We start from the raw sequence: 14087 nt of genomic DNA, 5'->3' as shown, positions 1-14087 counted from the left end.
CATCATGTGAGTCCACAGAAAAATACCTACGTCAAAAGCATGTGAGAGGAAATATAAATTGAGAGTTTAAAATGGAAGTACACCAAGTATTTTCCTTTATTTAATTGTTATAAACTTATAATTAATAAATTCACACAATCACACTTACAATTTAATTGTAGACTTGTCGTTTTTTTTATTTAAATGACCAAATTAATACATAAAAAATACCAAATTAATACATTACAAAAAAAAAAAAAAAAGTCATGCATTGTAGGCGTATTCACATAATCACAGTAACACTAATACTATGAAAAAATCAGTTTTGAACAACGATTTTGACGACAACCGTTTGGTTGTCCATACATTTAAAAAAAAAAAAAAACAAAAAAACAAAAAAAAAAAACACTACAAAAAATGTGTATGTTGTGTTTTGAATTTAAAAAAAAAAAAAAAAAAAAAAAAAAAAAAAAAAAAAAAAAACCGGATCCCCATCAAGTTCGCAAGAAACAACGTAAATCACTAATACTCAAAAGGTAACGAAACTTGCATTCACCAAAGTGTCACAAAATTACGACATAAAGTACTCTGTATGGCATGTATAAATGTAACCTTTCTCAACTTTGCACAAGGACTGCACAGGCGGAAAGGAAAGCTAATTAGTTACAGAATTCATGTTAATTCCAACAACAAAAATTAAGTCTGCTGGAAAAATATTTGTTATTTCTCTGTTCATGATGCCTCACACTTCTCTACTATAGCCAAAATTGCTGCTCTGTACCATGCAGCTGCAGCCATTGCACCTGGGTCAGGGACTGATGCAAGAATATCAGCAGGGATGTATGTTGAACGACCAGCCTGCAACTCAAGGCATAAAATATTCTATTGAAGCTAAATGTTTCAAGTAAATAAATGCACTAGTCTATGGAACTTGGGGGGAGGGGGGAAGTTTAATGAATGATGGAAATTTGCAAAATGGTTATAGGGATAAAAGGAGAAAGAAACATTTCACAGTCACCTGAGCTTGCATGTCCTTGGTTGACTCAGCTCCAGCCACTGCTGCATCAGCAGAAGCAATGAAAGCTTCAATGGAGTTATCCCCACCATTCAACCTCTATTCCAACAAATGGCATACATATATTAGGTATTTAGGTTACACAAAAGAGGGAAAAAAATAGGGCGGAGGTACCATGGATGGGGTGGCATGATAAATTGAGAATTATGAATAACCTCTTTCAAAGTTGATGCAGCTGGAATTAGAGCATCTAACAACGTTCGATAACCTGCGCTAGCCCCCCCGTATTTACTTACAGCAGCAATGCCAGCTTCAAGTGCATCAACCCCTGATTCAATAGGACAGCTCAATAACTCAAGTCAACAGTAAACCTAGGAATTTGCTTAAATAGCAGTCTACTTACAGTGCACTGTGAAGCTTCTTGTCTGCCTCTTTGCCTTCAACTTTGCAAATGCTGCCTTGCATAATATGCTGTAACTGTCAAAAAATGATGCACTTATTCATATTCTATAGGAAAATCCATCATGTGAAAAAAAAAACATTTTCAAGTGGAGAATACATCCTACATGATACCACTTGTTCCTCCCATCACTCTTTTGACAGAAGATCCAATTTCATTAACAGTTTCTGCAGGGTCATTCAGTGGATAACTGGAAGGACAGAACGATACTTGACGATAAGGCAAGCAACAAGCAAATGCTTACAAGGATAGATATACAAACTGCCAAAAAAGTTATTCAAATATATTCCAAATTGGGTGTTACAGACATATTACTGCACTCTACAATTCAGAAAGTTAATATAAAAAAGCATATTAAAGCACATATCAATGCAATAAGGACATTGTTATATACAGAGCACTTTGTACAAAACAGATGTTAAAACTAATTCAAGTAATGAAATAAGCTACAAAATAACATGACCACTTATGGCTGCAAGCTGGACAAGGTGCACCAGGAGAAGAGAAACTTTGCATATACACATTAGAGTTTATGTGATAGCACAAATTCCCTCCATTAAAGAAGCTTGACAGAAAAAGTAAAATCCTTTCACCCACAAAATTTAATAAGAATCAAATTTGACACTTGTTGGAAAAAATTACCTTTAGTGAAGAAAAGAGGTGAAAACAGCTGGCTTTTATTGCTTTTGGTTGGGGCTAGTTTAATTGGTGTCTGTGTGAGGGGTGGGGGGCTAGGAAGAAAACTTACTACTTCTTCATGTCTTCAAGTATGGCCATTGCACCTCTATACATCTGCAGTTCCTCAACAATTAGCTTAGTACATAAAGCAATAAGATGTTAAGAATTTTGATGAAACCAAAAGAAAATGAAGGGGCATACAGTTGATCCACAATCACCATCACCAACTTTACTGTCCAATTCATTCAAATAATCTCGAAGATTTACAATGGCACTTGCAGCTGCTTCAATAGCTGACTCAAGGATATGACCTTGAGGAGTCAGTTGTTGGGGCCGACTCAATGTCTTTTGAAACAAGAACAAGAAAGTATCAATTCTCTTGAAGATATATTTAACTAAGCTAACGGGCAGAGGCAGGAAATATCTTGAGCTATATCAAAGCAAAGGCATATACAATCCAATATTCTCTATACACACAAACACACACCCATACATACATGAGTGCGTGCATGCATATAGATTTTCCTATTGGTATAGTTTCATCCCCTTGGTTGATAGTGAACAAAATAAATACTCCCTCTTTCCCAATTTATAAGTTCTATTGTGTTTTGCACGATTTTTAAGGAAATAATAAAATGTCACTTTTTTTTTTCAATTTTTCACTTCTAAGTTAAAAAATAAAAATATAACTAAAAATAAATGGTAAATTGGGTTGCACCCTAAACCCTAAAATGTTAATTCCGCCACTATGTATGGCATGACAAATGATTTTCCCTTTTTTCTTAGGAACAATTTTCTCATATCTTCAACTAATTGTGGTCAATTTGTAACTCATTGTAGAAACCCATTCAAATTAACTCATCCACCTATATAAAATTTTTTAGAAAGAACTAAAACACGCCTTCCTCCCAAGCATAACTCTGTGGAAGAAAACATGGAGAGAGAAATGTAGATACAAAAAAATAAAAATAAAAATAAAAATAAAAATAAAAAAAATCAAACAAAGCCCTTCAAGATTTCCTTCTTTTTTGAGTTTTTTCCACTGCAATCAAAGATTTTACTAACCTAACTTAGCTCCAACCACTCACCATCCGAAGTCTAGAAATCAAGATGCAAGAAACAGTAATTCTTCAAATAGTACAACACCTAAAACATCTGGCTGTCATTGCCTTTTGAACCAGAAATCAAGTCAATTGGGTCTATCTAAGACCTAGACTCAGGAAAGAAGTATGGGCACTGGCCATCTCTTCTTGTTGGTGAACATAATTTTAGCTTTTGAACAGGGTTTTGTTTATTTTGTTTTTATCGATCAGCTTAGAAGGAAAACATTGGAGGAGAGTGGGTTGAAGGTGCAATATTTGGGATTTTGGGTTATTGGAGAGGAAGAAATTTTTCTGGAATACACCCGGGGCTTTACATCAGTGTCACTATCTTTTTGTTCTAATTAGTCTACCCCCCTATTCATTTATTTTTCCTTTTTTTTGCTTTAGTTTTATTCTTTACAATTTTAACTTTCTATTGTTTAAATTGTTTTTAAAGCATTATAACTTTAATGCTTAGTAATATAGATCAATCCCCGTGGAAACAATACTCTAACTCCTTTTTATTACTTGTTCAACCTGTGTACTTGCAAAGTTTTCAATTGTTTAAATTATGTTTAAAGCATTATAACTTTAATACTTAGTAATATAGATCAATCCTCATGGGAACAATACTCTAACTCTTCTTTATCACTTGTTCAATCTGTGTACTTGCAAAGTTTTGCACAACAAAGCTAGAGGTGACTTCATTGGGATAGAAAGAAATTGGATGAATGGAAACAAAAGTAGCACCTGGGCAGAGGAGAACCATTCTGAACAACTAAAATGAATAAAAGTTTCACAGTCCTTAATGAAAACTTTCTACCCCACCAGCCTTGTTAATAACATTAAGTACTCTCTTAAGTCTTAACTGCATGCTTCACCTAGTATTGAGCAAGTAATCTATCTACTTGTGTCTTTAGTATATCAGAAATTTAAGAAACAAACATAGACATACCTCATCACTCTTACTCAAACGTGATGGAGGAAGTGGAACTGGTATCTTGGCAGGTGGGTGTTTACCTGTAAGGAAATACAATAAACAGCAAATATAGTTACAATATAACTCCCACAATAAATTGCTACATATAAGTACGCAAGGTTCCAATAGCAGTTCATAGTTTGTCACAGATCATTTATTTTGTGGTTCTGTCAAAGAAGAATAGACAAACACATAATAATTACATAAATATATAAAAACACACAAATTTAGACAACACTAACCATCAACACCAACAGGCCAGTATGGAGCCTTAGTTGGAGCATCCAACCTGTCCAAAATTGCTTGATCGGACTTCATCACAGAAATTGAAAATCCTGCACAATAAATACAGTGCAATTTTGAGAAAAATGCTATCGGATGAAAAGTGCACTCCATAGAACTATATCAGACCTGCCATATCAAGAGAAGTCATAAATGATCCTGTATACACTCTATCAACAGCAAGTCCATGTTCCAACTGCAATCTGGGGACAGCCTTCCCAGCAGCAATCATCAATTCCATAGCTGGTGTGGCACCTAAACTGCAACAAAAAGAGTATGAAGTTCAATAGACCAACTATGGAAGAAAAAATTCTTCTTTTTTTTTTGTGGGGTGGGGGCAAAGAGGTTTGTACAGTGGCATAAAAAGTTGTAATATACATTTCATCAGACAAAAATACCCTTGTTGTTATAACTTCCGTGATCTCTATCGATCTTCCATTATTGTTACCATGCACATGCATCCAAACTATCTTCTATTATTTAATGGCAATATTTATTAAATATATGTGAAGTTGTAAACATTATATGGAGTATTAGAATAATAAAAATATAAAATAAATAAATTTAATTTAATTTACATTTTAATTAGTAAGGATTAGTTAGTTAGTTTTTTTTTTTTTTTTTGAGGAAGGATTAGTTAGTTATTTTCTTTTAAAAAATATTAAATTTATGAAAATGGTTTAACATTATTATTAGACAGAAGTATAAATCTTTTATTTTCTTACTATTTTTTGAATTTGATAATTGGAAGACGTTCCAGATTTTAATAAGAATTTTTAATTGGGTTTGAGTTCTTAAAAATTGTGACTTGGAATTTATCTAATAAAATGAAACATGACTCTTGGGACATCCCAAATAGGAGGAAGCAAAGATCCTCTCTAGCCTCATTTGTCTTCAGAATTCAAATAAGATTGTGATACATTTTTACACTTCACTCTAAGCAAATCCACCCATTATTTCACTTTTTGGTCATGACTACTAAGCTACACAAAATTTAGAAAATCAACATATACCCAAAATTATAGCCAAGACCACCCCCACACACAAAAATAAAGCAGACACAAAAAAAAAATGAATAAAGTGAAAGAAGAATATAAGAACAGATGAATAGATGGTAAGATCATTTTTACATACAAGCCAACATATGGCCTAAACTTACCCATTAATCATGAGTACAACTCTATTACCACGTGTGATTGGGACGTAGTTGGTTTCCTACAAAGGCAATTACATTGTCCATGTTAAGTGTCGTAGACTAAAAGAAATAGTGGAACTGGGGTGGCATACGTTTTGATTAAAAAACTGTCATCAAATGCTGTAATGGTGAAAGAAAAGGCAATCTCAAGCAGTGAGCATCACAAACAAGCCAAGAATTTTATAATAAAGGATTAAGTGAAATGCACCTGTAACTTCCAGAGAAGCAATCTAGGAGTAGCTTGGTATTAAATAAAATAGTATGGCTTGCTGAGTTATAGTTAATGCCTTGAAGTGAGGGATAGTTAGTCAGGTCATGCATATTCAGCAGAGGATCCTAATACAAGGAGCTCAAAAATTGAATGTTTCGAAAACAATATTAAACCTTGCACCCATTTAACAATGTTCTTATATCATACAGATACAGGTCTACAAAGGCAGATATGGGGCAGCCTAAATTTTTGTTTTAAATCATAAAAAATAAATTGACAAAATTAGGGTTTTTCCTTATCAATGCTCATGTTTAGTGCTAGTATTTAACAAACTGTTAATCCTTTCCATGCTCTATCCCGATCTCTACTCCCTTTATCCAATTAGAAAAAAAGTAACAGGGACCTCAAACAATGAAATTCTATTTGAGCAGATGGTTCATCCTTTATAAGCAAGCAAATGTTATCCACATACCGGGGACAAAATCTGCTTCAGAACATGAGAAACAATCACATCTACTGGTTGGAGATCAGCTACAGCAGCACCTGGCTCTCCATGCTGTAAGAAATACACAGCAAATTAATTTCATAAAGAACTTGAGGGTTTCCATTCACTCCATCAATCCTTGATTTTAGACTAAATGGCATAAACGGGTACCTAAAATCTAACCATCTTAAGGGTTTTTTTGGTAAGTATCTTCCATAAGGCTTAAACAACTAATATCATTAGAAATGGGATTATGAGAGTAACACAAACTGAAATCTGATGATTTTGCCTCACAAAACATGAAGTGAAATGCACTTGAGGTATAAAACAGGCATGATTCAAGTAAAGTTTTGCTAGATCTTAGCACCAAACAAGTGCAATAGAATTTTACTATTCCAAGACCAAGCTCCATTTTTCCAGGGCCTAAGCGGTCTGATGTGACTTGACCAGGCAATGTGCAAACAGACAATGCAACACCCATTGTTCCCACCATTTCTGAAGCACGTTTTGCTTCACTGGCAACATCAGCTAGTGAAAGACCAGAGGCAGCTGCAGCCCCTGCAACCTAGGATGAAAGATAAATTAGTTAAGAACAAAGGCATGGAAATAGAATTTCTAAACAGCACTTTATACAAAGAGAGCCACAAAAATTATCAACAATGGGCCGGGATGTAATCCCCAATCATGGTTATCAAGGCATCACCTAGGCGACAACTAGGCGTCCGATCGGTGGAGACCGAACGCCTAATGAGCGAGGCGAGCTCAGGGGGGCCCTAGGCATCACCTAGGCTTCCAGGCGTTCCTAACCTGGTCTCGACCCGGAGTTGAACCGGGTTGACCCAAAACACACACACACACACACCCTTCCAGCGCGTCTTCTCTTCGCAAATCGCAACCTTCATTTCCTTTGCATCGCAGCCCACTGCCATCGCACCCCTGCCGTTTCAGACTCCCACTGGTGCACTCTCAGATGTCTCAGAACAAGAGATTTCTTTCTTCTTGTTCCTTCTTTCTTTCTTCTTGGCCGTTTCTTCCTGGCTCCTTCTAGGCCGAGTGGCCTTTTGCTCATTCTGCCCTTCTTCTGGCTTCTACTAGTTAAACTTCTATTTATATATATATATATATATATATATATATATATATATATATATAAAATATGCTGGCAGTGCACTGTGCTGCACTGCTGCCACATATATTATACTCCGTATATAATTAATTAATTATATATTTATATATAATATATGCTGCCAGTGGTTTGCTGGCAGTACTAATTGTTCTATATGGGAATATGTGTGTGTGTGTGTGTGTGTGTGTGTGTATATATATATATATATATATATATATATATATATATATATATATATACATATATACTCATCGCCTAGGCGGGCGTAGGCGGTCGGGGGGCGCCGTGATAAGCTTGTCCCCAATATTCATGATTCCAAAATGTTTAAAGGAACAGAAAAATCCAGTGGCTTCTTAATTTGGAAAGGAAGAGAGCAAAGGGATCTAGAGGAAAATTACTCTTATAAAGAGGCAAGGTAAAGATGTCAATCACCTACTGACCTACCACCAGAAGTAAGGTCCTTTTCAACAAAGTTAAAGAGTATATGATAGAATTTCCCCAGGATCAAATGAAAATAAAATAAAACACTTCTCAATGATGTTGTGGTGAATAGGATAATTGATACAGGCCCACAAAATTGAAATTTGGGGAAAAAAGATGTGTTAAAAAAATGTGCATTAGAAAGAGAGCCAACCTTGTGAACAAGAATTGTTCCAGCCAAACCTCTTCGTCCAGCTATGCCTCTTGGAGGTGGTAAAGCACAGTCATCATCAACTATTACCATCTATTAGACATAAGAATAGTTTTAGGCATACCATAAAAAGTTATAATTAAAGAAAGTAAAAAATATATATATTTTTCTCTTTTACTTATCTAAATAAAAGGACATCTACAATTTCTTGTTTTTTAAGGATAGATCAAGTATCTGGAATTATTTATAAATTAAAGAAAAAAAAAACACTATTTAATTATACCTCTATTTTATAGCCTTCAGATTTGGCTTGCTCTGCAGCCAAACCAAAATTCAATCGATCACCAGTATAATTCTGTACAAAACCAAGAAATAATGAAAATCAAGAATTATTGCTCAAGTACATCTAATAACTTGTTAAGGGTTCAAAAGGTGCACAGTTTTTAGCATAGACACTAAGGGCATGCTTAGCTTTCCAAAATTTTCCAAGTTTTCATTTTCCACTGAAAAATTGCAAAACACGTTCAAAATCACATATATTTCTATTTAGAAAATAGTTTTCATTTTTCATTTTTACAATTTAAAATTACCAATGCAAGTGACATGTCGCAATGGTAGTGAGTGGAGGCTAGAGGGTAGCATTGAGTAAGATTGGGTCCAACCAAAAAATATTTTAGATATTGGAATTTTTCAATTAGTCTGAAATGTAAACTAAAAACATAACTGAAATAGGTTACATTTTGGATGAATTACCATTGGGTTAGATTTAGAATATCATATATCAGATTCAGATTGTTACTTTGAAATTAGATTACAAAAGAACTCATAATTATTTTGTATATCCAAATTTTTTGAGTGCCTAAAAGTCAATATAGAACAGAGTTGAAAATGAAGTTACGGTTTTAGGTTATTTTAATTTCATTTTAGGTTTTGAAATTAAAATATTGAGATAAACTTCCTATTGTTTGAATAATTTAAAGCCAGTTAATGATGGGTGGAAGTAGCCAATAGTGGTGGTCATGAGCAGAAAACGTCTAAGTATCTAACTGAAGGAAAATAGACAGAAAATTGCTTTCAATTTACTGAAGGAAATTAAGAAAACATCCGAAGTTGGAAATATAGTGTTTCATTCTCTGTTTTCCAATTAAGGAACAGTTCACTCTACCCTGTTTCCAAAACAAGGGATAATTTTCCAGTTATTGAAGAGGCCCTAAGTTATTTTTGCCTCAGTAAAAGCAAATACTACTATAAATTACTAGATTTACATGCATATTTTGGTAATACAAAAGTTAAACCAGACAAATAGGCAGTAAAGGTTTAGGTTTAGACATTGGACAAGCCCAGCTACCTTGACAATCAGGAGGCATCCCTTAGGACCAGTAACAGCTCGAATACCCTAAAGTTAAATATAGTTAGTTGATAATACCAAGAACTCAAGAAGCAAGAATGTAAAGATCCTTGAGTAAATAGATTGGCAGTACTAATCATACAGAAAGAATGGATTCAACGTTTGGAGAGGCAAAAACATCTCCACATATAGCTGCTGTCAGCATCCCTTCCCCAACAAATCCAGCATGAGCAGGCTCATGGCCACTTCCACCTCCTATGTCACAAATTACCATGGCAAACACCTATTTATGAAGCATTACAATAAATACAGTAGCAAAAAGTCATTCAGGATTTGCTAGAGATCTATAAGAACACCATTTTGGGAGTGTTTGGTAAATGGTTGTTAGCTGATTAAGTTAGTGGGTTCAACTAGTTGATAGCATTAGCTGATTGTAGAAAAGTGTTTGGTAAATTAGGTATTAGCTGTTAGCTTATTACATACAAAATGACTTTCTCAAAAAGCTTATAGAAAAAGCTACTTTGAGTAGCTTTTTGAATTTTAGCATTTTGGAGCAATAAGTTGTTACAAAAAACTAATTAATCAAATACTAATATTAATTGTTTAACCAAGTCAAACAGCTAATAGTGGTCAAATAAGCCAAAATTAGTTGATAGGCTAACTATTTTACCAAACAGGGCCATTTATCATTTTCAGATTCATAAGTTATTCTGATTATTGTTACTATTGGTACTATCAACCAAAAGGTTTGATTCAAAACAACTGCAGCAGAGTTCATCTCAGCATGAACCTGATATCAAGCATTAAAGAAACATAGTGCATAGTTTAAGTGCTTAAAAACCTGATATTACAGCAACTTTGTCATATTTTGCACCCGAAACATCAGCACGTAAAACAACCTTAACCTATATCGGCATAAAAATATAGGGTGTAAATAACATGCCAAGTGAGTTACAATAATACTGAGCATGAGCGCTTAACAAAGCTCCATAAAAACGAATTTCACCTCAGGAAAACCATCCAAATACTGCAACCCAGGATATGTCTCCACAAGGCCCTCAATGAACTCTGTCACAACGTCTGTAACCATCCAAGTAGAATTCAGAAAATTCAGTGAACTTATCCAGTTTCAAGCATAACAATACAGTGATGGTATTATTATAGTACAGAAATGGAATTGAAAAGATGACTTGTAGACACAAACATAGGCTCCATTAGAATGAATTACCATTTGGGTCGTTGATGAGTTTCTTGCTCTGAAAAGCCATTGAATGTGAATCAATCGAATCGAGTTGAGACTGGAATCAGTGATTCATGTACTGCATTTAGTAAAAAGATGAATGAACATGCAGAAAATATAAACCCTAGCTTCTATTTGCAGCACGAAGAAGACACCTTTGGTTCAGGAGTGGAGTGATTTATTGCGGAGTTCTCGGACGAACGATTAAGAAACCACGGGCGAGGGACGGGGGTGATTACTTTAATACTATTCCGAAGATTGGATGGGCTTGCCAGAAGAAACAATAGCACTCGCTTATATAGCTCAATAACCGCTACTATGCTTTGGAAAATTAAGATTTGAAATGATACTCAATATGAGAAGTATTATATTGAGAATTGATATTTTTAAATCCTCCACACAATGCGTAAATGATTTATAGGATAATAATACTGTTTTGAAAAGAGGTAAATGTTATCAGGGACGGAGCCAGGACGGAATAGCGCGGGGGGCCAACTACGATTGAAGTACTAAATCAAATACATCGATATCCCGTTAACATATCTCAAAATAATTATTACATTACAAATTTAATAAAATAATTTAGAATAAATCATTTATAATTGAATCTATATTAAATTATTTTGCAATATGCTTTTCAATGCACATGGCTTTGTACGGTTGAAAGAATGAAAACATTCACGCATGTTTTAAAAGACTATTCACAACATAACATAATAGCAATTGTTTTCTCAAATACATATACTACACAATTGTTACATTATTATGCATTTTAAATTAAATACAAAATTTATCACACAACCACAAATTTACATAATTAACCAAACAAATGTACCTTGATATCCCTGATTTAGAATCTAACAAAACAATTATTTAAGATAAACAATAGAATATGAAACAAAAATTAACCAAAAAAGTAGTTAGAAACAAAAATAAAAAACAAAAATTAACTTGAAAAATATGCATAGATTTTGTTAATGACAAATTATCTTATTATAACGTACATGCCGCATATATGCATGGTTTTAGAGAGAGAAACTAGTAAGTAGGTTAAATGAGGTTTAATTTGAATGTGAGTCAACAATATAGGGAATACATCATTTGAAATAGGAGAGAACTGAAAAAGTCGAGAAGATGAAGAAATTTATAACTTTACCTGTAAGATTAATTAAGTGGAGGGGGGCCAAATATTTTGAAAAAACAACAAAATTTTAAAATTTTATATAATATTTTTTAATTTTTTTTTTATACATATATAATATTTAAAAATTTTGGGGTGGGGGAGGGGGGCCAAGGGCTCCCCTAAATATGCACTTGCCTCCGTCCCTAAGTGTTATTATTTTAGGAAGAGTTAATTATCAAAATGGTCCCTTGACTATAGCAAAATTACCAATTTGGTCTTCGACTATTTTTTTTTACCAATTAAGTTCTTCAACTTTAAAAATCTTAACCAATTTGATCCTCCGTTAATTTTGCCGTTAGTCTTCTGTTAACTTGAGACCAAATTGGTAATTTTGTTATAGTCAAGGGACCATTTCAGTAATTAACTTTAAGGGCAGCAATTTGGTTCGGTTTTCCCGACTGAATTGAACAACCGAATGTCCGAATGGATACTTGTATACCGAATGGTCTGATTTGATAAAAAAACTAAATCGAACTGAATTATTCGATAAAAAACCGAATCGAACCGAATACCGTTTGAATTTTTTAAATATAATAATAATAATAATAATAATAATAATAATAATAATAATAATAATAATAATAATAATGAAGTAAATCCAAGTCCCTTGCTGTCTGCTCTGCCGTTCAGCTCATATTGTTACTGGTATCTCTCGCAAATGTTTTATAACAAACTAGTAAACATCAGTTGGCTTTATTATATATATTAAACTTTAGATAACAAAATCTGGTATTATGTTGAGTAAAGTGTGTGTTATAGCGTTGGTGTCTAATTTACGTTTGAGAAAACTATTTTGAGGAATGATATAATACTTACCTTTGGTGTTGAGTTTAAAACTACTTTACTAAAATTGTATAAAATATATTTACAAAGTGTAACTATTTTCACAATTATACATGTAAATATTTTACAGAGCGGAATAGAGCTTACTTAGCATTTTATTCTAATCCTATCATTTGTGTTTTCCAACCTTAATTGTTTTCAGAATTTGGAGTTGTGGTTAGTTTGAGAGGGCGACGTAGAACTTGTAGCCTTGGATATGAATTTGGTATAGATTGTTTAGTTTTAGAATATGAACTGTTGAATTATAGTTAACCTGTATATTGTATATCGAGTTGAAAGATAGAAACCTTTTGGAGTCTATTTTGGGCTTAGTTGATTGCCCACGTGGCGTAACAACCCAATGATTTAGATTTTGATTTCGGTTCCGCATTTGTATTCCGTCTTTTTTATGAGAAAAATTTTATATTATGATTTTAAGTTAGGGGGTGTTACATCTATGCACTAAAATTTTGGAGTGCAATCGGGCATGACATCGCCAAGTTTAGTTTTCTTTGTTCTTAAGATTCACGTGCCATAGCACCTCCCCGCCAGTTGCACCATAGCGTCCCAGCACTATAATGCAATCCGACCGGGCTGCAACCACAACCGCAACTTCTCCTGGGGTGCTATTGACTGCCCTGTTACAAAAGCAACAACACACACGCTCCCAACTAAATATAATAAAGGCCTAGAAAAATATTCAGAAATATCGGCATACGAGCCTAAGTCAAATAGAAACATAAATAATACAAGGCGGCTCACAGGCCAAAACTTCGGCACACAGACCGATACAATACAAGGCAGCCAATAGCATCAAGACCCCGATCAGCACCAGCAACAAACCAGAACCAACCCTAACGGGATTAGCTACTATGGGCCAGCAGCAAGCCTGGATTATCGCCAACGGATTTGAAAAACCCCTACCCGGCCACCGTTCAGCCCGGGCCAGGATGCAATTTCCAACGTTGAGGCCTGGTCTATATCAAAAGATGCCTGCAAAGGCGAAACCAAAGAAACCTATAGACCAATCAATGCCCCGAAGGCCAAAGAAACAAACCTGCAAAAGATGGGAACATGATAGAACAAACAAGCATCCTGCTCCCTTGACCCCAGCTATTTCCAATGAATTCTACAAAAGGTGAGTGTATAAGGTATTAACAGGCTGACGCGAACAAACAGCAAACCCCAGAGATAAAGGCCCGTCCCCCCCAGAGTCCAGAAGGGACTCAGCTACTATTGGCCAGCAGCAAGCCTGACCAGGTCAACGGATTTGACTAGTCCTGCCCGGTGCACCGTTCAGCCCGGACTAGGGTGCCATGTTGTACCGCCAACACCTTACGTTGAGACTCGGTCCTGACAAGCAAGACTTCAT

At 34.6% G+C, this 14087-nt stretch overlaps 1 protein-coding gene across 7 annotated transcripts; it reads right to left on the bottom strand.

The window, feature by feature from the left end:
- Nucleotides 1-505: 505 nt before the first annotated feature.
- LOC109153137 (putative 3,4-dihydroxy-2-butanone kinase) lies at nucleotides 506-10966 on the bottom strand. Of its 7 annotated transcripts, XM_019300924.1 has the most exons (21): nucleotides 10866-10966; nucleotides 10699-10789; nucleotides 10477-10550; nucleotides 10312-10375; nucleotides 9613-9725; nucleotides 9471-9518; nucleotides 8406-8477; nucleotides 8126-8215; nucleotides 6757-6930; nucleotides 6354-6437; nucleotides 5635-5690; nucleotides 4605-4735; nucleotides 4436-4528; nucleotides 4170-4234; nucleotides 2334-2477; nucleotides 2203-2246; nucleotides 1561-1644; nucleotides 1398-1471; nucleotides 1210-1322; nucleotides 998-1093; nucleotides 506-837 (listed from the first exon to the last, which is right to left on the bottom strand). In XM_019300924.1, the coding sequence occupies exons 2-21, from the start codon at nucleotides 10736-10738 to the stop codon at nucleotides 712-714; spliced, it is 1785 nt and encodes a 594-aa protein (XP_019156469.1). In that variant the 5' UTR covers nucleotides 10739-10789; nucleotides 10866-10966; the 3' UTR covers nucleotides 506-711. The 7 variants fall into 7 exon arrangements, with proteins under 7 accessions (XP_019156469.1, XP_019156472.1, XP_019156468.1 ...); XM_019300927.1 differs by having other exon boundaries at nucleotides 9613-9753; nucleotides 10699-10866; XM_019300923.1 differs by having other exon boundaries at nucleotides 10699-10866.
- Between the last annotated feature and the right edge of the window lie 3121 nt (nucleotides 10967-14087).

This window comes from Ipomoea nil, unplaced genomic scaffold (assembly GCF_001879475.1).
Source record: "Ipomoea nil cultivar Tokyo-kokei standard unplaced genomic scaffold, Asagao_1.1 scaffold2480, whole genome shotgun sequence".
In the NCBI taxonomy this organism is placed as follows: domain Eukaryota; kingdom Viridiplantae; phylum Streptophyta; class Magnoliopsida; order Solanales; family Convolvulaceae; genus Ipomoea; species Ipomoea nil.
The sequence above is the reverse complement of the archived record's forward strand: the minus strand, read 5'-3'. Positions and strand labels throughout refer to the sequence as shown.

Excerpts from the sequence above, each read along its gene's own strand:
- LOC109153137 (XM_019300924.1), bottom strand. The coding sequence starts at position 10,738 with ATGGCTTTTCAGAGCAAGAAACTCATCAACGACCCAAATG. Across the intron at positions 4,235-4,435 it reads CTGGCCTGTTGGTGTTGATG|GTAAACACCCACCTGCCAAG; the intron begins GTTAGTGTTGTC and ends ATTTCCTTACAG. Across the intron at positions 838-997 it reads CCAAGGACATGCAAGCTCAG|GCTGGTCGTTCAACATACAT; the intron begins GTGACTGTGAAA and ends CTTGAGTTGCAG.